Raw genomic sequence first — 27,891 nt, forward strand, 5'->3', positions numbered from 1 at the left:
CGTTTACGAATCATTTCACGAAAACCAAAGACGTCACTTCCCTGTGAATGGATGCTGGGATAGTAATGGCGGCCTACTGCACACATTGTTGACGTTTACCGCTATGTTATTTCACTGAATGTTTTATTTTATTTTATCATTCAGTACATAATTTTTATTATACAGTGTACAGCAGTTTTGAGGAACCTATCGTTTCAAAGGTATACCCGCTTTTTTTCTGATAAATGAGTAGTGCCACAGTGCTGCTTTGCATTAACACATTTGAGATATTTATCATGTAACGATAGCTACATCAACGACCGCAGTTTAATCGGGTTCATTCTAATTAACGTAAGTTACATATCGATAATACAACGGTAGCGCTGGTTTTATTATCAAAATTCTTTATATAACCTTATATGATCCATTCAATTAGCAACGTTTTCTAATCTTTTTCAGCAAACTTACCGTGGCAACCAAAATACTGTTGTTACTACACTTATTGGTGATATCTCACCCACATCAAACATTATATATTGAATCCTTAATTATGTTGCGAACTCCTTTAAAATTATACGTTAGGTGGTTAAAAAAATCTTCCTATCGTTTATTGTTGTTGTCACAGTGGTGGCCATGGCTAATGCTAACAACTACGTTTGTATTTCACCAATAATAGCTGTGTAAATGACAAAACCTACCCGTTGTATTGTTAAGGGGCATTTTATCTAGATATATTTATGTAAAAAGATTTTATTTTTAAATGTAACAAGTTAACAGTTAAACATGTCCATTTTCCAGTTTTTACTTACTATTAGTTCCATGTACTCATATTAATCACATATCGTATCAGCATCTGTACTTGCAACTTGACTTCTAACACAAAGTCTGTGTATTGTTGGCCCTTATGAGTAACTTTTGGCAATGTCTTTTTAGATACACCAGAAATCCATCAGCTGAGTGCTGTGATTGACACCTCAGCAGAGATGGAAGAGATGGAAGATGATTCCTCCCTGCATCGAATAGAAGGCAGTGACCCCAGTCTGCAGGTCGGGGGGCTGATAGTGAAGAAGAAGATCGCTTCAACAGAACAACATGTGTTCAGAGCACCAGCTCCACGCACCTCACTCCTGGGCCTGGATCTGCTGGCCGCCCAGAAACGCAAGGAACGTGAGGGGAAGGAAGGGCTGGATGATCAACCCAAGAAATCCAAGGTGTCGTCCTACAAGGACTGGGAGGAGGGAAAAAGTGATTCAGGGTCTGATGATGAAACTGAAGAGGATGGCGAGAGCAGGAATGGGAAAAAAGAAAGGTGGGTTGTTCTTCAGGAAAATTAGGTAACACTTTATTTTACAGTGTCCTTGTTACACGTGACATCTACTTACTTTCTATAATAATAATAGTAAATTATGCATAAAATGCAACTAAACCTTAACCAAACCCTAATGCTAACATTATAGTAAGTTCACGTAGTACCGAACTTCATTTAGCAATCAATGTAATACTTACCAATGACACCTTAAAATAAAATGTAATCAAAAATGATCTGTGCCACATAGACAGAGTCTGTAATCACAAAACATCTTAAGGCTAAAAGTAGCTCCTGACTTGCCAATTTAGGAGAAACTATTAAAAATTAGGGATGCACTGATATATAAGTTTTGTCCGATACCAATCATTCTTTATATTTGAAAGCCAATAACCGATATATTGTAATTTTGATATATTTTTTGAGAGCCTGATTAAAAAAAAAACGGTGCACATCTGAAGTTTCTCAGCCAAACGCAATGTTAAAAAATATTTATCTGCTTTAATAAATTTTCTTATCAGGTCGATAACAGTAAGATTAAAATGTAACATTTATCAGCTGATATCGATATGGTGGCCGATATATCGTGGATCCCTATTAAAAATAATGGCCGTGTCATTCCTAATTTTAGAACTCCTAAATTTCTGCTATAAGAGTATTTCACAAAACAATCTTACAAACCTTACAATTCTTTACAAACATTTTTTTTAATTGAAATGTAATCTGGCTGAGCTGTACATGAGAGGTCTGTAGTCTGTTTTTTTTTTTTTTTAGAAAAAGATGTTTATTGAGTTTGAACTGGTTTGGAGCAGATTTTTATTTTTGTAACACAGACATAATCATACTGTGTGGGTGAAAAGACTTTGTGATGCTGTCATTGTCATTTAGGAATAAGATCACATAGGTGTTTGAATCGAGATTGTGACCTAGATCGAGATACTTTTGAATATTATATTATTGGATATTATTTTTGTAATCTTTTTTTTGGATCTAGAACATTCCTAATACTTATGTTAAAGGGATAGTTCACTTTGAAATTATTTTTTGGCGTATTTTAGCTTACCTCAAGGGCATCCAAGATGTATTTGTCTTCGTTTCCGCAGTAGTTTCAATTTTGATATTTTTAGGTCAAACCGTTCTCGTCTGTCAGTCATATAATGGAGGTCTATGGTCACCACCTCAAAGAGCATGCACAGAAAAGTCCAATTTAAACATTATTTAATGACTCGTAAATGTAAGTACACATTAATGGCCTAAGACACAAAGCGAGTGGTTTTTGTGAGAAAACTAACAGTATTTATATTGTTTTCACCTCAAAACGCCCGTGCCGTCAGATCACTTTGACATAGCTGTGGTTATAAGAGGTAAAAACGATATAAATACTGTTCATATTTTCACACAAACCGCTCGTTTCGTGTCTTAGGCCATCAATGTGTACTTACATTCATGAGTCATTAAATCATGTTTAATTTGGACTTCTCTGTGCATGCTCTTTGAGGTGGTGACCATAGACCTGCATTATATGACTGACAGACAAGAACGGTTTAACTTTAAAATATCAAAATTGAAACTACTGCGGAAACAAAGACACCTACATCTTTATCAATAAATGTTTTTTTTTTTGTGCCTCTACAGGAAGTACCGTGTCACTGGCTCAGAAACGCCATCAAACCCAGGAGGGGTTAGTGAGGAGTTCAAGCTGAAAAATCAACAGAGGGAAAAAGACAGACGTGAACATGGGGTTTATGCATCCTCCAAAGAAGACAAGACCAGAGACAAAGACAGATCCAGAGACAAGGACAGAGACTACGACCGCTACCGTGACAGAGACAGGAGAAAAGACAGAGGTAAGTCAGGTGGTCTCTCCGCCTGTGTGATCTCAGCACAAAACTTCAGGCTCTGATCATGGTTTTATGGGCTTTGTGCAGATGTACGGGACGGCTGCCACAACCGTGGATCCAGCAGCAGTCGCTCGGAGCGCGGTGAAGGCAGCGTGAGGAGTGAACGCTCTCAGAGGGACGGCTCGTCCGAACGAATGAGTCGTGGCACTCGACGTGATGAGCCAGATTCACCCCGTAACAGAACCAAAGGTCGATCACGCTCTCAGATTTGCTCAGAACACTCCAGCCTGATCAGTTTGAACAATACTGCATACCTTATACCTAACACCTTTTTTATTTTTTTATTACATTTCAAATCACTATCACAGTTTTATCCGAAAAATCGCAATTGTAGTTTTTTTTTTTCACCCTAAATCATAGCTATAAATATAAAAAACAAAAAAACAAAAAAATCGTATTGGTTGAATGCTGTTTCAGGACCAACAAGTGTTAAGTGTGTTTCATATGTCCACGCAGGCTTGGTCACTCCGTCACGCTCCAGCTGGGATGAAGATGACAGTGGATATTCCAGCTCACGTCACTCACACTGGGAGAGCCCGTCTCCTGCCCCCTCGCACCGGGAGACTGACCGCTCCGAGCGCAGCCATCGTTCAGTCCGGGACAGCGAGAGGAGAGACAGGTGTGACTCACTTCCTCAAAGCCTCAGTGATCAATGTGTGGTTGAAGGTTATTTGTGTTGGTCAGAAGGAATATTAATAGATGTTTCCTTGTCACTTTTGTTGTTCAGGTCAAGTAAACCTCAATATCCGGCAGATACTCCTCTACCAACCCCGTCATATAAGTACAACGAGTGGGCTAATGACAGGAAGCATCTTGGCTCCACACCACGCCTGTCCAGAGGAAAAGGTAAAGACACACCTTACTTGTTCTTTATGTGGAGAATGTGGTCAAATTTGTGACTTTTTTTTTTTTTGTGTACACCTTTTAACCCTAAAAAACTGTATTGTGGACAAAATGGTTTTGATTTATTTTTAAAAAATACTTCCCTTGAGCTGAGCGGTACAAGACTTGGCTACTTTTGCTAAGTTTGCCTCTTGAACATGCACAATTTTTTTTTTTGACTCAATTCTACAATGTTAAAAGGGTGAAAAAAAAAACAACCTCCTTAATCTTGTATTTGGCTCAAAAATAGGCACCCATAGAAATGAATGGGAAAAACTGTAATTTAGAGCATTCTAAAAAAAAAAGCCAAAATAGGTGACGGCAAAGTCACTTCATCTTTAGGTTTTAGCTCTAAGAACTTATTGGAATGATATTTTAATGTATTTAAAATAAATAAATAAATAAAACATAAAAATAAGCATAATTTACATAGAAAATATGGTACTTTTTGAAGTAAATAAATTCAAAAATACCCCCAAAATAAAAAAAACACCATAAATGGATAGACAAAACTTTATCGAAGACAGTGACACTTATAATAAATAAAAATTAGGATCACACCTGAGTCCTCTGTGCCTACATTTATCCACAATTACAGGATTAAGGGCTATAAAGGGAATACGGTTTGAGGGCTACCTCAAATTTGAACATTTTAAACTTTGTTTAATGTACATTATATATTCATATTTTTATCATTATATATTTTATAATCTTTTTTTATTATTTTTACCCAGAGTATTACTAATATCTCCCATATTAATATCAAGAACACATATTAAGCAAACTTTTGTGGACAGTAGGATTTTTTTTTTTTTTAAAGAAATTGATATTAATTGATTTAATTGATCAGATATTATAGTAATTTACACATTTCCATTCCATGTTACAAAATATTTGCATTTGAAATAAATGCTGTTCTTTTGAACCTTGTCATCAAGGAAAAAACACTTTTCACACAAACGGCACATTTTCAACTAATGTTGATAATAATAAATGTTTCTTGAGCATCAAAGCAGCATATCAGAACGATTTCTGAAGGGTCATGTGACACTGAAGACTGGAGTAATGATGCTGAAAATTAAGCTTTGATCACAGGAATACATTACATATTAAAACTGGAAACAGTTTTAATTTAATTGTAATAATTTTTCACAATATTTACAATTCTGTTTCACAAAACTGTTTTAAGTATATTTTAATCCAATAAATGCAGCGTGGGTGCACAGACTCCTCTTTCAAAAACCCGACCCCAAACCTTTGAACAGTAGTGCATGTACAGGGTCTATAGTGTTGTATTTATATGGTTTTTTGATTTGTAGGAGAGAAAAGAGAGGATAGAGAGGACGGCATCCTGTTTAATGATGAAGATGAGAAGGAACAGTGGGAGGAAGATCAGAGGGTGAGTGCTCTTTAAAGTCAGCTTGAAATCAGAATTTACCCCTTTTACATACTTCAGATTCTTAATACAGTTGCGTCCTAGTCTCAGCCAATTCCTAGTCTTAATGTGTGTCACTCATTGACGCATGTTATTTCAATGTTCTCAAAGTGTAATAGCCAGATCCATCTTGAATTGATTTTCCATTTCCACTGATGTCATGTGCAAGCCATATGGCTTATTGTAAAATAATAAGCAGTAGCCAAATATCTATTAAGCCATTGTTTTAGCAAAGTCACATTCAAAACTCTGTCTCCATTCTGGTTAATAATGATAATTCAAACAACTCATGATCAAGGCAGTTTCAGTTTTCTTATTAAATATTCAGTTACATTTTAATCATATTAATCATGTAAACATGTATTTACTATATGGTTAGGTGCTTTTAATTATACATAATTTGCTGTAATTACTATAGAAAGTACTTGTAACTTGTATAATAAGGCCACTTTAGAATATATATATATATATATATATATATATATATATATATATATATATATATATACAGTATATATATAGTGCTTTTAATTACACTATACATCAAATATCTTAATTGTTATATCATCAAAAAAATGTCAAATATATTATTGCCCAGCGATATATTAAAAGTTCTAAATATAGAATGTACTACTTTATCTGTAAACATACAGTATAGTAACAGAAAGTAATATATGCTAAATAAAGCCCTGCCTATGTCATCACAATTTGTAAACTATCACACATTACATTACTATATATGTATATATAGTTTACAAATACCTATAGCTCTTTATATTAGTTGTGTGTATATATGTGTGTGTGTACACACACACATATATATATATATATTTATTTATTTATTTATTTATTTATGTATGTGTGTTCAACTCTATCTGCATACATAAAGCATACTCATACTCATGCAGGGCGAAATATACAATATGCAAAATATAGCATATCTCATCTGCTTGATTACTTGTAATATATATTATCACTATATTATAACTATATGATAAATGTGACAATAAGGTATGAAAATATGAAGATATTCTAAACGTTAATATGGATATTTTCTGTAAAGCTGCTTTGAAGGATAAATTTGGCTTGACTTGACCTAAAACAAAGTGTTATCAATATCCTGTTTCATTTAGTAATCCATCTTAACATAGAAAGTAAAATGGGCTTCGGGTTTTATTACATGTTCAAGTTGGTATTTTGTCAAGTACTAACTGTCATGTCAAAACAGCAAGCAGATCGAGACTGGTACATGATGGATGAGGGTTACGATGAGTTTCACAACCCATTGACGTCCACCTCAGAAGAATATGTGAAGAAGAGGGAGCAGATCCTACAGAAGCAGACCCAGAAACGCATCTCCGCGCAGAAGCGGCAAATCAATGAGGTACTGGAACTGTGAACACACACTGAGGGTCAAACGTTTGGAAGAATTAAGATGTCTTTGAAAGAAGTGTCATGATTACCAAGGTTGCATTTATTTGATGAAAAATACAGTAAAAACAGTAATAATGTGAAATGGTTTTACAATTTAAAATATTTAATAAAATAACTTTTATTCATTAAGGATGCATTAAATTGATTCAAGTGACAGTTTCTAATGTTACTCATTTTTTATTTCAAATACATGATACATTTGAATCCTGAAAAAACATGTATTGCGGTTTCCGCAAAAATATTAAGCAGCAAAAATTTCAACATTGATAAAGCTTAGAATCATTATTAATAGAGTGCCAAAAGTAATAACTGAGCAGCAAATCCTCAGATTAGAATGATTTCTGAAGGATCATGTGACACTGAAGAGTGGAGTTTGTGTGACAGTAATAAATTATGCTAAAATTTTAAGAAAACAGTTATTTTAAAAATTCAATAATATTTCACAATATTGCTGTTTTTACTGTATTTTTGACCAAATAAATTCAGCCCTGAACATGGTCAGCTTTTGTTATTTTCTTTTTGTTCTTAAAAATAAGAATTAAGAAGCAAATTACAAAGTTCACTTTAAAAAAAAAACTTTTTCTGATAATTTACTCACCCCCATGTCATCCAAGATGTCCACGTCTTTCTTTCTTCAGTCGAAAAGAAATTAAGGTTTTTTTATGAAAGCATTCCAGGATTTTTCTCCATATAATGCATTTCAATGGGAACCAAAGTTTAAGTTAAATAAGCACAAATGCTCACCTTGCTCTGTTTTGTGATGTGCTTTCGTGACTTTTCTGTTCGAGCTGGTTCATCAAAATCAACAAATCTTTTTTTTGTTCTTCTTGAATGAACCAAATGACTCGAAAAAAGATTCGTTCATTTTGATGAATGATTTCGAACAGAAGAGTCACAAACATTTCAGAGCAAGGCGAGCATTTATGCTTATGAATCTTAAACTTTGTTATTTATTTTTGAAATGAGCGATTGTTTTGCTAGATAAGACCCTTAATCATCGTCTGGTGTCGTTTAAAGCCCTTTGAAGCTGCACTGAAACTCTCATTTGGACCTTGAACCGTTTGGTTCCCAATGAAGTCCATTATATGGAGAAAATCCTGGAATGTTCTCATCCAAAACCTTAATTTCTTTTCGACTGAAGTAAAACAGACATGGACATCTTGGATGATATGTTGGTGAGTAAATGATCAGCAAAAGTTTTTTTAAAAGTGAACTACTCCTTTAAGACCGAATGCACATCCGGTGTTCACCCCACTGTTTGCTGACATGTGTGTTTCACTCCAGGATAACGAACGCTGGGAAACCAACCGCATGCTCACCAGTGGAGTGGTTCAGCGCTTGGAGGTGGATGAGGACTTTGAGGAGGACAATGCGACCAGAGTCCACCTACTAGTCCATAACCTCGTGCCACCCTTCCTGGATGGGAGGATTGTCTTCACTAAACAGGTACAGACGTCTCTATGCATGGATGTGCTTTATGGGTGAGTCACGAATCTTGTGAGTCTTTAATTGATGATTGTACCGTACGTTTATCTTTGCGATTGCAGCCAGAGCCGGTCATTCCAGTGAAAGACGCAACCTCAGACATGGCCATCATCTCCCGCAAAGGAAGTCAGCTGGTCAGACGACACCGAGAGCAGAAAGAGAGAAAGAAGGTGCATGTCTGGTTTTTATTGTTTCATTTGAACTCCACTCTCACTTCCAGGACAGTAGTGTTGATGTAATTGTTGTTGCGTTTGGTTCTTCCACTTGACAGGCACAACACAAACACTGGGAGCTCGCTGGCACCAAACTGGGTGACATCATGGGCATCAAGAAATCAGAGGAGGGGGAAAAAGATGGAAAAGCTGTTGGAGAAGATGGAAATGTGGATTACAGGTATTGTGTCTCACAATTTGTGTATGTATATATAAATATATATATATTAGAGCTGTCAGTTAAACACGTTATTAACGGCGTAATTTTTTTTTTTTGTGCGATTAACAATCTTTTTGTCCTAGCAAAGTTTTTTTCACATGCTTTTGCAACAGGATGCAGTGCTGATCTCTGAAACCCATTCATTTCAATGGTTTTGTTGCTTCGTCGATCAAAGCGCAAGCGGATCTAGCTAGACCAGAAACAAAACAACAGGCACGCCGCACACACTTTTTTGGGCTTACGAGCCGGCCAAATAGTTAGTTAACGTTACGTTTTGAGTGGATGACGAGCGTGAGATGCCAAAATGGATGCCAATAAGATTCTGAATGGAAATTTTACTTTTAAAAGTTGTCAAATTCCATTGACAAGACCAAAGTGATCTGTGTGTTTTGTCGTTGTGAACTGAGCTATCATCATCACCACAGCACGTCCAGTCTGAAATACCACTTGATGATGGCCAAGCACACACATACACAGCTGATGCAGAATTTTTGCAGTCTGTAGATTGTTTCAGGGCCTCTTCATCTTTCTTCTCTTCCATCTTTCAGAGCGGAGCAGAAGTTTGCTGATCACATGAAGGAGAGAAATGAAGCGAGCAGTGATTTTTCTAAGAAGAAGACTCTATTAGAGCAGAGACAATATCTGCCCATCTTTGCTGTTCGCCAGGAGCTGCTCAACATCATCAGGTCCGGGTGACGCTCAGATCATTTCTCTTACATCAGCTAATACTAAATGTGTCTGCCCACCTGGTATGCTGATGTTTTCTTTGTGTTGTGGATCTTCTCTGGCAGGGATAACAACATTGTGATTGTGGTGGGGGAAACGGGCAGTGGTAAGACGACTCAGCTGACGCAGTATCTTCATGAGGACGGTTACACCGGCTATGGCATGGTGGGCTGCACACAGCCTCGCAGAGTGGCAGCCATGAGCGTGGCCAAGAGAGTCAGCGAAGAAATGAACAGTAACCTGGGAGAAGAGGTTGGTGCCCCACATCTTGTGTGAGACAGAAGATATTTGATTTTAAGGGACATACTGCCACCTGGTGGATTTAAGGTGACTTGTATGTTAAGTATTTTGCCCTAAAAAGAGGGTGATACAATGGAATAATGATAACCAGGGTTATTGTCGTTAACAAAAACTAAACTAAAACCATTAAAAAAAAGCGTTACTTGAAATTAAAATTATATGCAAAATGGTCTGCACTCTAAGAATACTTTATTAGTTACAAACAGGGGATAAAGAATTTTACAAATGTTTGGCTTTTTGCCTTCGTCAGTAGTTACTTGAATAAAAAAAAACTGAAATAAAATATGAAAAACCTTTAAATAAGGTAACATTCATTTATGTTTAAGTACTAAAATAACTGACATAAAAATGAAAAACTATATTTGTAATGTGTATATATATCTAGATAGATATATATATATATATATGAAGAGTTCAGATGCAAAAGCCTCTAAATGCCATTTGAAATTTTCTTCTTTAATGATGATTTTTATCAAACTTGTATATTTAAGTTCAGTAATTTCACTTAAATAACAATTAATAGGTAATTATCATTGCCATTTAAGTGAAATTACTGAACTTAAATATACAAGTTTGATAAAAATCATCATTAAAGAAGAAAATTTCAAATGGCATTTAGAGGCTTTTGCATCTGAACTCTTCATATATATTACTATTACTATAGGTGTAACAATATATTGTGCCACAATATATCGCTATACAAAAATGCAACAATATGTATCATGGATAGTTCCCCCAAAATAAAAATTACTGTGTGAGAAAAAATTCAAGTTTTCAGAGTTTTAGTGTCAGTACTACATTAAACTACTATATACAATGTATATAATGTATAATAATGCAATGGGGTCCAAATGTCTTATGTTACCTGACATTTATTTTCAATATATCTAGTCATTGACATAGTGCAAGCATATCCATCTTAAATTATTCTGGATTTTCAGCTTCAGAATCATGAATATTTTTATTCTGGTGTCACCATTGTCCTTGGTTTACAAGCACCAAGTCCTACTAGCTTATTCATTTAAACCCACAATGTGATATCAAATTTAGCATTTTAACCAACAGTACATTTTTTGTAAACCTTTTACTATATGTCTTGGATTACCACAATAATATTTAATCGTGACACAAGGGTATCATTTTATATATATATTAGGGGTGGCACGGTACATGAAAAAACACCCGAACCGTTCGGTTCGCTTGTCTCGGTTCGGAGCGTCTGTGCGTCTCACGGTTCGACGCATGCGCAATGTAACCTCGTGCCCGTATGTGACGTGTGTTTTCTTTTCGCGCGACATAAGCTTGTTCGACTTGGACCGGCGCTGCACAGAGCGACCGGTGAATAACATCACACTAGAGCGGGAACGACGGCTCCGTCACTCACTTTCGCGGTATTTGATGTCATTACCGATCGCTCTGTGCAGCGCCGGTTCAAGTTAGTAAACAAGCCAGTAAAAGTGGAGTATGGAGCGCTGCAGGTCACGGCACGCGGAGAAATGGCAAGTGGGAGAGATGAGGGAGTTGGAGGATGCGCCAGCGTCCTATAAGTCTATAAGTCCGGTGTGTGGGGACATTTTTGATTTCATGTTATGGTATTTTAATATAACGTTACAGTGGCACTTTATGTTTAGATAAGAGCTTCAGTCAAATGTTTCCAAATCCTGCACTTTAATTTAAACTGAAAAAAAGGTACCCTCACTTTTTGGGAATAGAAGCATTGTTGATACTGTTTTTTGTGTTGAGGTTGAACTTTTCACTTTATGTTTATGGCCTTTGCTATTTCTATAGCCTAATTATAGGCAATGAGGTTTCATGTATATTGACTTATTCATAAAAGACAGTGTAGTTCCTCTTTTTTTCTTTTAAAAGATAGAATTTTTGTAAGAGCTACAAAAGTTGTCAGTTCATAAATGCAAGTTAATTTCTTTATGTAAATAAGATTTGTGTGATAAAAATGCACAAGTTCTTGTAGAGATAGCCTAGTGATACACATTCTCCTTTTTTTGCCAAATAAACGAAAAGCATGTCAATTTCTTCTCTCTTGCTGTGTCAAAATCTCACCTAGCTTTCCTCTGAGATAGTCCCAAAATGTGCTTAAAGTCAAAGAGTCAAATTCAGTTTGTGCATGATTGCATAAATATATTTTTTTTATACTGTATCCTAAAGTGTGGATAATTAAGCTATATATCACATGATGAAGTACATTTCTGAAGTGTTAAAGATTAAAAGAAAAAATAACAAGAACCGTACAGAACCGAAAACCGTGACACTAAAACCGTGATACAAACCGAACCGTCGGTTTCGTGAACCGTGCCACCCCTAATATATATGTATGTATATGTATATATGCATGTATAAAAATCACATCCAAATCGCAAAAATCACAATCGCATCCAAAATAAAAGTTTGTGTGTACATATTATATGTGGGTGCACTGTGTATAATTATTTTAAATACACACACATGCTTGTATATATTTAAGAAATATTTTCATATATATATATATACTGTATCTAGATTTATATATAATTTATATTATGTATAAATATAAATATTTTATATATAAATATTTTTTTTTCTTAAATATACAAGCATGTATATTTAAATAAATAACAAAATAATTATACACAGTGCACCCACATATATTATTATTACTTTGGATTAATCGTGATTAATCATTTGACAGCCCTAATATATAATTATTACTAATCGATTATTCGTGATTAATCATTTGACAGCCCTAATATATAAATATATATATATATATATATATATATATATATATATGTGTATATATACACACACACACACACACACACACACACACATTATCTATGTATTCTATACAATTATATAATTGTATTTTTACCATGACTAAGGGATTTTTTTTCTTTAATGTGTATACCAGGTTGGTTATGCCATCCGTTTTGAAGACTGTACATCAGAGAAGACCGTAATAAAATACATGACGGACGGGATTCTTCTGAGGGAATCTCTGCGGGAGTCAGACTTGGACCACTACAGCGCTGTCATCATGGACGAGGCCCATGAGCGCTCCCTCAACACTGACGTGCTCTTCGGACTGCTCCGAGAGGTGAGCCGGTTCTCCACACACTTGCACATGAACCGAGGACGATTGTATTGCATACTATTAATTGCACCCTAGTGAATATAATTGGTTTTCGTACACTAATTTGATTTAAAGAATACTGTTGAGTTTAGAGGTTGATACTGATGAGCCACTCTCTCTTCTTCCTCTATTTTGGATTATTTAGGTGGTGTCTAGACGCTCAGACTTGAAGCTCATTGTCACATCTGCCACCATGGACTCTGACAAATTTGCGGCATTCTTCGGCAATGTTCCTATTTTCCACATTCCCGGCAGAACGTTCCCAGTGGATATCTTGTTCAGCAAGGTGAGGTGTTAATAGCGTCTTTAGTTAAAGCTGGTTGGTGTTCTGTAGACTGACGCTGAGTGCTGGTGTGATTCAGACTCCTCAAGAGGACTATGTGGAGGCGTCCGTGAAACAGGCCTTACAGATTCATCTCAGCGGGATGGGGGGTGACATCCTCATCTTCATGCCGGGTCAGGAGGACATTGAGGTGAGGAGATTTTAGTTGTGCAGAAGATGTTATGAATGGGATCACAATTTATAAATTATTGATATTATATAAATGCTAACATTAAAAAAAAATTTTTTTAAAGCGACATTGTGTGATTTTTTTTTTACCCCCATCTAGTGGTGAAAAGGTATATGACCATCCAGTGAATATTAGTTTTTGTTCCTCTCAATTCCGATTTCGTTTTAACTCCTACGGTGACCAATGTAGTCCAAGATTAACATGGCTTCCAGTTCGACCTCGTCCATGAGGGTTAACTCAAACGTAAACGCGAAAGGCGAAGCTTGAATTAATGGCTATGTCCCTCTTTGGCTAATGTACTTTCAAGATGGAGGGGCAACATGGCAACCGACATTAGAACGCCTTACCCGTATGTATTTTCAATGGCATATTATACACTCACGAGAGTACTTTATTACTTGAACGAAGTAAATATACATTAATGAGCACACATATTTTTGAAAGAACTAAGTGTTTTTAGCTAAGAATAAACTAAAAGAGTTACACAGTGTAGCTTTAAAGAAGTCTTGGCTCACCAAGGCTGCTTTTATTTGATATATTATATAACATTTAAAAATAACTCTTTTTCTATTTGAATATATTTTAAAATGCATAATTTTATCACCTGATCCTTCAGAAATTCTAAAATGCTGATGCTGATTTTCTTATTATCAATGTTGAATACATACCATCAGTAAAGGCAATGAAAACTAGCGGGGCGGCAGAGCAGACAGAATGGGCCCAGGACAGTGTGACAGGTTTAATGCATCCTTAATAAAAAAAAAGTATTCATTTCTTTTAATATATTACTTGCCCTGAACTTTTGAACGGTAGTGTATCGCGGTTTCCACAAAAATATGAAAATTGATAATACACTGATAATATTATTTCTTAAGCATCAAATCAGCATATTATAATGATTTCTGAAGGATCATATGACACTGCTGACTGGAGTAGTGATGCTGAAAATTCAGCTATGACGTCATAGGAATAAATTAAGTTTTAAAATATATTCAAATAGAAAAGTTATTTTATAATATTTCACTATATTACTGCAGCCAGTGAGTATTATAGATTTGAAAGTTAAAAAGACTAAAAAAAGACAAAAATACATAAATGTTATTCACCCACACACGCATATACAGTCAAACCAGCTATAATTTTTCATAGCGTTTTATTAGTGGGTGCATGACACTGTAGTTCATTTATGTAAGATAGGATGGCAAAATAAAGTAAACTGACATATTATACCCAAAATATTCCTCATACAGTAGACTACCAGGAAAATGTATAAATATTTGGGACCAAAAATTATTCAGACACTTTGACCTGACCATGTTTTGCTGAAGTGTTTTTTTCTATAATTTTCAGTGCAACCTTTTTACACCACAGACTGAACACAATTAAGCATTTCTTGGTGATTGGTTGACTTTTTTTTTTTTTTTAATTTCGAATTTAAATGAGGTATTATTGCAATTATTCCAATTATTTCTTGGAATATACGAAGTATGAGGTTAGTTCGAAATATAGCGTTTGGTAAGTTTGTGCTGTCTAATGATGCATCGTATAACACAGATGATGTGTGTGTTCCTGCAGGTGACATCAGATCAGATTGTGGAGCGATTGGAGGATCTAGAGAACGCTCCGGCTCTGGCAGTGCTGCCCATCTACTCCCAGCTGCCCTCAGACCTGCAGGCCAAGATCTTCCAGAAGGTAAACATCTGTCTCTGTTAACACTGGGAGATCCTGATCATGAGACGTTTGTGAACTAAACCTGTGTGTTTACCCGTCAGGCTCCTGATGGAGTGAGGAAGTGTATTGTCGCTACAAACATCGCTGAGACGTCTCTGACAGTGGACGGCATCATGTTTGTGGTGGATTCTGGTTACTGCAAACTGAAGGTAAATGAAACTGCTATGAATGACCAGTCTTTAATAGAGGAATTGCATATCTGATGCTAACAGAAGTATTACTTTGTGTTGTTTAGGTGTTCAACCCTCGCATCGGCATGGATGCGCTGCAGGTGTACCCCATCAGTCAAGCCAATGCAAACCAGCGCGCTGGCAGAGCCGGCAGAACAGGCCCAGGACAGTGTTACAGGTAAGATCAGGCAGTTCCTCCCTCAAAAAATCAAAAAAGACCAAAAACATCATATATATATATATATATGTGTGTATCGACTGCAGGAGGGGGATGGGTTATGTTAAAATGATTTAACATAGTTTATTTTTTGTTCACACCTCTGAGGATTTGATACAAAGGCTCCTGTGAGCTTTTTGACTCTGACCTTTTTCAAATCTGCACAGCCGCAAAGATCTGATGACACACTGTCTCGCTGTTTCACTGTCACACAAGGGATTGTTTTGCCTCCCTGTGAGTGTTTCTAGTTGCTTGTGAAAGTGTGTGGCACATGTCAGATTAGTTGCATGCGTCCTTTACCAAACATCTGTGCATCAAGAATCAATTCTGTTCAGCCAGACGTTTTGTAATGTGGCCAAGAGCCATGTGTGTGTGTGATGAATGCATTACTCAAATGCTCTGGCTGTGATTGCGGCTCAAGAGCCAGAAGGACAGATATACATAAATGCATACGCTGTACTACAGAGCTTCCCAGAGTTCCTTCATGCCATCTTCTGAGGGATTACCGATTTGTTGAATAGCTGCAGAAATCCTCTGTTTTCTCAGATCTGTCTCTATGGAGCAGCAAGGAGAGCTGTGATATTTTAAGATCCTCAGAGGTAGCTTGGAAATGGCTCATTGTTAAGAGCTTCCCTCTAGCTCTTCTAAAGGTTGGAGGTAGAAAACTTTTTCATTGATGTGATGCATGCATATGTCATGTATATGTCTTTATTTGGACCTTTGAATGTTTACACAGATTTTTTTCTCTTTATTTTAATCCATGACTTGTAAAATGAAGCATTTAATTCATCAAACTGGTTCAGTGAAGCAAATCACTGCCAGTCAAATCATATTTTAATATGTGAATATCTCAGGGGTTTGTGGGTTTTTGGACCAATGAGATTTCACTGTGGGCGGAGCTACTTAGATCAACGCAACAGCAGTAAAATTGTCTTGCAGTGTGTCACTGTGATTGGAACTGGTAATGACATGCTCAAATGACGCCTACTGGATGTCTGTTTTTATGGTGAAATATACATACTTTTGAGTGTGTAGCAGAAGAGTAGGCAAGCTTTGATATAATTGCATTTTTAACAGACCGCAAAGAAGATTTTTAGCTGAAACCGTGGTCCTTGGTGATTCATATAATGCAAGTCAATTGCTACCGTCACTTGAGTCAAAAAAACATATACAGGCAAGACAAAATCAATACCCGTGGCTCCTGATAATACAATTATGTCTTATGAAGTGAAAACGATCGGTCTGTGCAAGAAACTGAACATTATATACAACAGTATATTACCTGTAATCTACAGCCTCGGCAAACGGTCCTGAGCGCGCTCTTGGCAGTCTTGTTGCATAATGACTTATGCTGAGAAAAATTTAGAAAATAGTAACTCCAGTCTGATATAGGCATATTTTAACCACAGTTTTATTTTAGTATTATTTATATACTATTATAGTGTCAGGAATATGTATAATTTATTGTAAGTTTTTGTATTTTTTTCTTTTCTTTTTGTCAATTTTATTGTTATTATCTTTTAATAATTCTATTTTTCTTCAGTTAGTTTTTATTTCAGTTTCAGGAAATTTCAGGAAATTTACTTCAACTTAAAAAAAAGTTCCCTTGGCAAGTTTAAGTTTGATTGACCAAGGATAACTGCGTGTCTATTTGTGGTTTTGGAAATCTAACTGATCCATCCCTTTTCATATCCAAATATTACGCAGAGCTCTCACCCTAACAAGGAATACACTGGATTTTTCGCTTGCCACTGTATCACATTGTGTCGGGGTGGGACATTTTGTAATGTTTACAGAAAATGAATGCATTTTTCTTTCCATTGCGTCAGGTTATACACTCAGAGTGCCTACAAGAATGAAATGCTCACCACCACTATCCCAGAGATCCAGCGCACTAACCTGGCCAATGTTGTGCTGCTGCTCAAGTCACTGGGAGTGCAAGACCTTCTGCTATTCCACTTCATGGATCCCCCACCTGAAGACAACATGCTGAACTCCATGTACCAGCTGTGGATCTTGGGAGCTCTTGACAACACAGGTGAGACCACTGAGGCAGCATAGGACTACATTTACATTTACATTTATTCATTTTAGCTGACGCTGGTCGCACGCCTCTTGAGCAACTAGGGGTTAAGTGTCTTGCTCAGGGACACATTGGTGTCTCACAGTGGATTCGAACCCGGGTCTCTCAAACCAAAGGCATGTGTCTCATCCACTGCGCCAATCTCTTGATGACCACACGAATCTCTTTCTTTTTAGGATTTTGTTCCTTTTGCCACTTTTTATCACATTATATCACATTCAATAGAGAGTGAATCTGGTGTTTAGAGTTGAACTGTGTAATTAGATGGTATCAAGAATGATCAAATAACGTCAGGATGAAGTGTACATTTATTATGTAGTATTTTTCCCAGTCAAAAAGTCTTCATTATGCTGTGGAAGGCTACGTCTATAACGGGAAACCGGGAAAATGCTTGATGGGGACGTTTGCTTCAGAATCAAAGCAACTGGTTAAATATATAAGCTAATTAATAATAATAGAAAATAAGCCAGCAGTGTAGATAAAACTGTATTTTAATTTTTTTTTTTTTTTGTGATAAATTTGTTCAATTGCAATCTTTTTAAAAAAATTGTTGTTTAAAGCAGCATTTCTCAACCTATGGGTCGCAAAGTCGCTTTGAGTGGGTCAGGGAGTGTGTAGTCTAAGAAACAACAACAACAAACGTAATTCTAAATGTTTTTTATTTTATTTCTGAAGACTTTTATTTTGAAAGAGGTGTATGAAAGCTGTTGACTCTTCTGTCAGTTACAGGTGACGCAGTTTAGGTAAAGAGTGCCTGTTCACCTGACTCAGTATCTGCTGTCAGATGATTCAATTCAATTTTTATTTATATAGCGCCATTACAACTATGGTGCTTTCCATAAAACACACAAAAAAGACAGCAGTACATAAAATTTGCAAGTTAAAACTAATTTGAGCAGTTAAAACAAAGTAGTTAACACAACAACTACAGGTTACATGTTGAAAGCCTTCCTGAAGAGAAACGTTTTCAACTGCAATTTAAAAAAGCTAAACGCTAGATGATGTCAGGCTATATGCGCGTTATTATTCTAACCTTATTTTTGTAACTTGTTACAAAATAAAAAGTCTCTCACCCCAGGAAATGAACTTTCCTGAGCTGTAAATCACTTCACTTTATCCACTTTTTTTATTTTTATGGGAGGCACTTTCAGTTTTGTTAAAGTTCGAATCAAATAGACTGAAACAATTTCTAATCATAAGGTTGCGCTACAAATAATCCTTATCCGTCAGTTTGACTGAAAGAGCTGTACAATTCCTAGAGAATAACGTTACACTTGGTATTTTAATATGACGTGGTATAAGAATATCTAGGCAAGAGCTCTTTTCAGCCGCTGATTTTTTTTTCCTTCTGATTATTTTCTTTTTTCTTTTGTATTCTGCTGTAACAGTATGAAAAAGAGTAAACTGTTAAAAGATTAGTTCACTTTAAAAAAAACTTTTGCTGATAATTTACTCACCCCCATGTCATCCAAGATGTCTACATCTTTCTTTCTTCAGTCGAAAAGAAATTTAGGTTTTTGATGAAAACATTCCACGATTTTTCTACATATGGGTACCAAACAGTTTAAGGTCCTAATGAGAGTTTCATTGCAGCTTCGAAGGGCTTTAAACGACACCAGACGATGGATAAGGGTCTTATCAAGCGAAACGATCGGCCATTTCAAAAATAAATAAAAAAGTTTAAGTTTTATAAGCACAAATGCTCGCCTTGCTCTGTTCTGTGATGTGCGTTCATGACTCTCCTATTCGAACTTGTTCATCAAAATGAACGAATCTTTTTTCGAGTCATTTCGTTCGTTGAATGGACCAAATGACTCGAAAAATATCTTGTACTGGACCTTGAACCGTTTGGTGCCCAATGAAGTCCATTATATGGAGAAAATCCTGGAATGTTTTCATCAAAAACCTTTAATTTCTTTTCGACTGAAGAAAGAAAGACATGGACATCTTGGATGACATGGGGGTGAGTAAATTATCAGCAAAAGTTTTTTTTTAAAAGTGAACTACTCCTTTAAGGACTGTTCCACAGGTTTGTAAATTGAGTGTTAATGGTTATTTGAAAAAGCATGAAAAACATTGTTCAAACCCTTTCCAAGAAAGATCTGTAAAGCTTATTTGTATTTTACAAAATTATCTTTAACATACTGTACAGTATCCTGAAAAAGGGACTTGTCTTCTTTTTAGCTGAGTATATATTCCCTCACCAGTGTTTTGTATATATCGACGTTTAAAGATAACGGATGGTAGTGACTTTATTTTTATTTGGGAAAAATCTCTCGAGTGTAACTAGCGTTCTAGTCGAGTAGACTTAAGCTTGTGAAGTGCTGCAGTGAAGTATTAAGGTCTTACTCAAAGTTCAGCTGTAGCAACTGAAGTAAAACTGTCTATGTGACCAGAGAGGGATCTCAATCTCATTTCCTGCGTATCTCTCAGGGGTTTGTGGGGATTTGACTATGTGGAGCGCTTTTCCCTCTAGCTCTCGTCTCGTGTTAACAGCAGATTATTTCTGATTAAGGCTTACCTGCCCAAATATCTTCTCTGCTTTTCACGGCGCTCTCTCACTAATCTTCTTAGTCTGTCATGTAATCTTTGAAATCTGAGCTTTGGAAAAGTTTGATCAGAATCTCCAAGTGGAGTCATTTTCCCACCATCAGCACTTTGGAAAGAGGTGCTTTCTAATCCCTTTTGACTTTTGCCTGTATTTGAGGATGCTTTCTTCTCGTCTCTGTCTCAGGCGCTCTGACGCCCACCGGGCGGCTCATGGTGGAGTTTCCTCTGGATCCGGCTCTGTCCAAAATGCTGATCGTGTCATGTGACATGGCCTGTAGCGCTGACATTCTTATCATCGTCTCCATGTTGTCAGTGCCATCCATCTTCTACAGACCAAAGGTACGTGACTAGGCTCTATTTACTATCAAATGTGCCGTACATGCGGGTTCTGTTTTCAAAGTGCTCAAACTGCCGTTACTTGTCTAGGGTCGAGAGGAGGAGAGTGACCAGGTGCGAGAGAAGTTCTCAGTGCCTGAGAGTGATCACCTGACCTACCTCAACGTTTACCTGCAGTGGAAGAACAACAACTACTCCAGCATCTGGTGTAACGATCACTTCATCCACACCAAAGCCATGCGTAAGGTGCGTCAAGCTGAGGCGTCACTCTCAACCAATCAGATTCATGAATTAAAGTGGCAGTATCATTCCATGACATGTTATTTTAAATTTCTTCTGAATTACACTGACCATTTGTCATGCAAATCCATTTTGACTTTTGTAAAAGTCTTTGACCATTACATCTTATGTGCTCTTTACTGCTGTATCTTTAAGACTCCTATGTAAATATTCTCTTTGCATGGGAAATTAGTATTAGTTATTATAGTTGCAATATAAGTTGCCTCTGTCCCATCCATCCACCCACATTATAATAAATATGATTAATGCAATATGTGCCAGATTTTGCCACATTTATTCCCTGTGCAGGTTCATTTAAAAAGTATAAAGATTTAAATTGATAATATATGAATTTATAACACTAAAGAGAACTATATATATATATGAAGAGTTCAGATGCAAAAGCCTCTAAATGCCATTTGAAATTTTCTTCTTTAATGATGATTTTTATCAAACTTGTATATTTAAGTTCAGTGATTTCACTTAAATGGCAATGATAATTACCTATTAATTGTTATTTAAGTGAAATTACTTAACTTAAATATACAAGTTTGATAAAAATCATCATTAAAGAAGAAAATTTCAAATGGCATTTAGAGGCTTTTGCATCTGAACTCTTCATATATATATATATATATATATATATATATGTGTGTGTGTGTGTGTGTGTGTACACAATTTTTATTTGACCACAATCACATTTTTTGAAATGCCAATCGTAAGATCAGACTGAAATAAGGAACTTTTCTAATGTTGAGATCCTTCTGAAGAATATTCACAGATGTTATTGAATGCCTTTTTAAATATGTATGTCCATCTAACAGGTTTAACTGTATATTTGCTTTGCAAGTTTAAGTGCAAAATTAAGCATGCTTTTTATTTTATTAGCGTTTTTATTACAATAAATATTTATTTATTACAATAAATATTTATTACAATAAATAACAGAATGTGTGTGTGTGCATCACAGGTGCGTGAGGTTCGATCTCAGCTCAAAGACATCATGGTGCAGCAGAAAATGAACCTGATCTCCAGCGGCTCCGACTGGGATGTGATCAGGAAGTGCATCTGTGCTGCGTACTTTCACCAGGCTGCAAAATTAAAGGTTCACAGCTTCTTAACATTTTTGGCTTATTCAATTTCATCAAGTCACACCTGAAGTGTCTTCATGCCTTGTATTTGTGTGTTTAGGGAATAGGGGAGTATGTGAATGTGAGAACTGGGATGCCCTGCCATCTGCACCCCACCAGCGCTCTGTTCGGGATGGGTTACACCCCTGACTACATCATCTACCATGAACTGGTCATGACCACAAAGGTATTTCTTCCTCCTCAGCCCCTCAATGTGAATTGACATAAGTTAGAATGAGACGCTTATATGGGTGATGCCAATTTGAATTTATCTTGCAACATTTCCTCATCCTGTTCCTTTATTTTCCTTTGATTATTTCCTGTTTTTTTTTTTCACTGTTGTGTTTATAAACTATTTGCATTCATGATTACACTATATTTTAAGGTGTCCCTTTTTCAGTGCAATTATACTAAAATATTATGTATATATGTAGTATTAATTATATTATTATATTTAATAAAAACAGCAGAAGTCACTAAAAGTTGCATTTTTAGTTGAATTAGAGGAAACCTTTTGAAACATTTGTTGTGTTGAGCTCTTTCAATTGCTGTAGTGTAAGTAGTGTTGTCAAACGATAAAAAAAAACAACTAATTATTCGTCATTAAAAAATAACATTATTGTTTTTATTATGATTTTTGTACTGTAATAATTTTGCATTTAATCTCTTAAGGCGAGAGACACTACAGGTGAATTGGGTAATTTTTTTTAACAAGCAGATTACACCATGAAACTTTCCCAGTTGATTACCTACATTAAGATGAGAAAAAAATATATTAAAAGTTTTCTGTAATTTAATGTTTAAATATGCAAATGAGGCATTATCTAGTTAAATATGCACTAATTTGCATGTATTTAAAAAAATGAAATCTGAGTGTTGGATAAAGCCAGGTTCAAAATTCTTTTTTTCATTATGTTCACATATCAAATGAGAAAAAAAAAATACAGAGGGATTTATGGATATCTACTTTTGTTATGCAGTAAATCGGTATATAAATAATATACTGCTAATTGCCTTAAATGATTTTCGCCATTTATATAAATCAGATTAGGAATAATATATTTACAAATCCCTCTGTAAATGTCTTGATAATATAACTAGGTACAAGACTGGAAAGTTTGGTGTATATAGGTGCTACTGAAGTGGACATTTCGGACTTGGCGTATGAGAGAAAAGTCATTTTGAGAAAACTGGCTTTAAAGATTAAAGAGCCCATTTAAGGCTTCATTTAAGACCTAACTTGCGAGGATACTCGACAAAACAAGCATTTTGGCATAATAGTGTGTGTTTTTGCCTGTTCAACCGCTGTCTGAAGCTGTGCGCACAAGTCGTGTTTGACCAATGAGGTTCACAGACTCGTGCCAGTACAGCACTGCCTTCTTATATAGAGTTATTTGATGACACGCATATGTGTTTGTGTTTCAGGAGTACATGCAGTGTGTGACGGCAGTGGACGGCGAGTGGCTGGCTGAGCTTGGGCCCATGTTCTACAGTATCAAACATGCAAACAAGAGCAGACAGGTGAGAAACATCCTTCCTCAGTATCACAGAGTCAACACTTACAGTACATATTCGCTCACTTCTGGTCCCTCTTCCAGGAGAACCGAAGGAGAGCCAAGGAGGAGCTCACCATCATGGAGGAGGAGATGTCCCTTGCACAACAACAGATCCTGGCACGGAAAGAGGAGCAGGACAGGAAGAACAACCTGGGCAGTGTCAGGTACTTTAGCAATCACCAATACCGCTGTCACTCAGGGTTTAGAGTCACTTCCTGCTCGCACGCATGAAATCTGAATCATCCTATTTAGAAGGAAGCCATCAAACGGCTGCCGTGCTGAAACACTAATGTCGCAATTTTTTGGGAAGGCGATTATCCCCCTCACACCCTCCTCATCTCTTTCCTCACCTAGCGTCTCCTTGTCTTCTCCATGATGAGCTTTTCTCACCTCCCGTCTCCACAGGAGACAAAAAGAAATAATATTGACTCCTGCCTGACCCCCATTACTGTAGCAATTTAAATTGTGCCGCCTCGGACGGGGAAGAGAGAGACAGACGTTAATTTTTCCGACTAATCCGGGAAATTAATTTTACACACACACCTGTCAGCTCCACAAAAGCGGGAAATGTGTCCTGTAAAATAACACTTCATTAATTAATCAGGACTTTTTATCTCTGCATCAAAGCCTTCGGCTGACTGTCCTCTTGATGGACGTCCTGACAATAATCACATTAAAAGTGGGGATTAGACTTTTGATTTGCATGATGGGGAGATGGATAATTAAGGTGCCGGCCTCCCTCTTGGGTTCTGATGCCTTCATGGGGTTTTAAATAAGCTGATAGGAATCTAAGATGAGATCACGGCTCATCTCGTCTCACCTGACCTTGGTCCTGCAGGACCCACAGGTCACTTAGAGGACATTTTACATTTCTGCTAAAGAAAATGATTTGAAAATCAGTGCTATACTTTTCAATGCGGAAAAAAGCTAACTTTACAATAAGGTTCATTAGTTAACTACATTAATTAGCATGAACTAATAATGAACTACTGCATTTATTTATCTTTGTTAATGTTAATTTCAACATTTACTAATAATTTATTTAACACTTAACAAATTCAGTAACATATGTATTGCAAACTAGTGTGTTTATGATTAAGACAATACATTAAAATAATATGGTATGAAATACTAGTTTGCAGCATAACAAGCATGTAATAAAAAAAAAATATATATATATAATGCAATGCAATACAATGCTGATTGTGAGAGTGAGAGACACATTTAAACATTCTTCAAAAGCCTGATGAATCATATTTGATACTCACATTTTAACTAGGGCTGTCAAACGATTAATCTCGATTAATCGCACCCATAAAAAAAGTTTGTGTTTACATAATATACATTATGTGGGGGCACTGTGTATAATTATCCTCTATATATAAATACACACACATGCTCGTATATATTTAAGAAATATTTTCATTTATATACTGTATATAGATTTATATATAATTTATATTATATAAATATCAAATCATTTATATATAAATAATATTTTTTTCTTAAATATACAAGCATGTGTGTGTATTTATATATATACAAAATAATAATACACAGTGCCCCCACATATATTATGTAAACACAAAGTTTCATTTTGGAATGCAATTAATTGTTTGACAGCCCTAATTTTAACACGCTTTTACTAAAAAGTGATGTATGGATAATCAGGTAAGCATAAGTTGCTTAGTAAGTGTTCATCTTGAAATATTACTATAAAAATAATGAAAGATTTCACAGCAAAAAGACACGTAAACCACGAGCTGAAGGGGACATTTTTCAGAATGATACTGAAAGCCTGTTACTAGCTAAAAAAGACTAGCTAAAAACTATCAATCAGATGACACAAGGCATGTAGTAGATTGTGTACAAAGGATTTTTTTATTTAGTGGCCTTAGAAATCTGTGTATCAAGTATGATTCATTCAAACTCAAATCTCAGACTTAAAGGGATAGTTCACCTTGAAATACATTTTTGGTATGTTTTAGCTTAGCTCAAGGGCATCCAAGATGTAGGTGTCTTTTTTCGACAGTATTTTCAATTTTGATATTTTTAGGTCAAACCGTCCTTGTCTGTCAGTCATATAATGAAGGTCTATGGTCACCACCTCAAAGAGCATGCACAGAGAAGTCCAAATTAAATATGATTTAATGACTCATAAATGTAAGTACACATTGATGGCCTAAGACACGAAATCAGTATTTCGTTTTTACCTCGTTACCACAGCCACAAAGCACCCGCGCCCTCAGATCACTTGGACGTGGCTGTGGTTACAGAGGTAACGATATAAATACTATTCGTTTTCTGTTTAATTTGGACTTCTCTGTGCATGCTCTTTAAGGTGGTGACCATAGACCTCCATTATATGACTGACAGACATGAACACTTTGACCTAAAAATATAAAAATTAAAACTACCGCGGAAACAAAGACACCAACACATTGGATGCCCTAAAACATACCGAAAATTTATTTCAACGTAAACTATCCTTTTAAGGCCCTTGCACAATGAGTCTGAAATTGTCGACTGAAATTTTCGCAAGTGAAAAAAAATCGATACAACCTCATGTTGCGTCAATCACGTTTACACACTGCCTCTGAAATTTTCATCCGTTATAATAAAATTCGGTGCTTTTCGTTGCAGTTTGTGAGGTGTTTTGACAAATCAGAGCAATTCAATGATGAACATGAAAAAACTTGAATGAAAAAATTCAGATTCAGTGTGCTGCTAAGATTTTAAGGAGGGATTCATGCAATATTAATGATGTCTTAAAAAATAATTATAAAGACAATAATGATGTCTAAATTCAACATATTTTCAACATATTCATATTTTCATCAGAGGATTTAAAACATTGAGTTAATTGTAATGTTTGATTAAATAGAGATCTAAAATGGCTAAAAGTTGAGCGGGAGCTTCAGTAAGTGAACTGATGGAGGTGTGAGTGTGTGGAGCTGGAGGGTCACGGCCTGATGGATGTGTGTGAGGAGGAGAGCTGTGCACTGCTGTAATTAAAGATGATACATCGCCCTGTCAGCCACATCAGACCCGTGTCCCGCAGGTCCCCACAGACACACACTCCTTTCTTTTTCATTTAACCTTAGAGCAAATCACACAACTTCTGATGCATGGCATATAGACAATCTTTCAATTTAAATCAACATCTTGTAATAAAACAAATGTCTTTTCATCATTTTCAATCAGGTCAATCAAGATCTGCACCCCAGGAAGAAAAGAAGAAGCGCCTATGACGCCAAAACGGACACCGGCCCGATTTGGCTTATAGTATCAATAATTTCACCCGCATAATATTGCAATATATAATTATGTTCAGTTGCTGTTTTCACTGCAATTTTCTTTTTTATATGATCATCATAGTGTGTGTCGCATGCAGCTTCCAGGTTTAGCCAGCAGTAGGAGCAATTGTATAAGGAGAAAATTTCTTCCTCACATACAAAGTGTTTTTTATTTTGTTTTTTTTTTTGGACTGAGACATAAAAAAAAGAAGTGGATGCTTGCACTGTTGATCTTACATTGATTCAGTGCTTAAATTAAAAAATACATTCTTAGTTTGAAGGCGCTTTAACTAAAAAAAACCTCTTTATTTGACATTATAAGTATACTTATCCCAACAACATACAAGTGTTCGTATAAACCAGAGCCGCCAAATTTATTCATGTGCTTCTGTAATATTCACTTTACCCTGGAATTGTAATTCGGCTTGTGAAATACAGCAGTTGTATCATTCTTTCAGAGAACACAGAGCGCCCATGAATATTAACTTCCTGTACTTTGATAGGTTAATCCCCTGTGGATGAAGCATGTCTTTGTTATTCTGACAAAAAAAACATTGCTAGAATATTTCATCATCCCGCTGGAAAACACTGACCAGGCGGCGGTCAAACCCTGTGTCGTCTTTGATGCAATTGGGCTGCAAGTCATTGAACAGATCTACTGTGTGCTGACTGAGATAACAGGCCTCTGCTGAGAATCCACAAAAAACACAACATGACCAACTGCTATCCACTGAGGGTCATTTCGCTCGCTTTCTGGTTTCCAGGCCTCTGCTGTTCTGTTTGTATTTCCGGAAGCTTTGAAATAGTGTGTTGAACTTCATTAGTGTACAGCATATCTGTATATTGTGTTTCTTTCTTTCTTTTTGTATGATTTAGATATGCAGAAGTCAAAACATGTCTAGACTAGACAAATTATGTGGTCGCAGGAATATAAGAATAACCATATTTTTGAAAATGTAAAATTCATTCTGTGATTCAATTTTATGGTTTTATCTTCAATATTAAAGAAGTGAACACAGCG

General features: G+C 36.0%; 1 protein-coding gene across 2 annotated transcripts; it reads left to right on the plus strand.

The window, feature by feature from the left end:
* The first annotated feature begins 38 nt into the window (after positions 1-38).
* On the plus strand, positions 39-27,891 carry dhx38 (DEAH-box helicase 38). 2 transcript variants are annotated; one of them, XM_039690769.2, is made up of 27 exons: positions 39-200; positions 913-1,288; positions 2,921-3,132; positions 3,214-3,375; positions 3,643-3,805; positions 3,914-4,032; positions 5,388-5,467; positions 6,732-6,887; positions 8,222-8,383; positions 8,485-8,592; positions 8,694-8,815; positions 9,403-9,540; positions 9,646-9,832; positions 12,789-12,974; positions 13,156-13,296; positions 13,373-13,483; positions 15,098-15,214; positions 15,295-15,402; positions 15,489-15,601; positions 17,470-17,678; positions 20,458-20,612; positions 20,700-20,855; positions 21,859-21,993; positions 22,080-22,205; positions 23,444-23,539; positions 23,617-23,738; positions 26,779-27,891. In XM_039690769.2, exons 2-27 carry the CDS (start codon positions 963-965, stop codon positions 26,858-26,860), a joined length of 3,792 nt encoding a protein of 1,263 aa, XP_039546703.2. In that variant the 5' UTR covers positions 39-200; positions 913-962; the 3' UTR covers positions 26,861-27,891. The 2 variants fall into 2 exon arrangements, with proteins under 2 accessions (XP_039546703.2, XP_088975679.1); XM_089119553.1 differs by lacking the exon at positions 39-200 and adding an exon at positions 310-330.

Source organism: Pimephales promelas, chromosome 1 (genome assembly GCF_988280905.1).
Source record: "Pimephales promelas chromosome 1, fPimPro1.hap1.1, whole genome shotgun sequence".
Taxonomy (NCBI): Eukaryota; Metazoa; Chordata; class Actinopteri; order Cypriniformes; family Leuciscidae; genus Pimephales; species Pimephales promelas.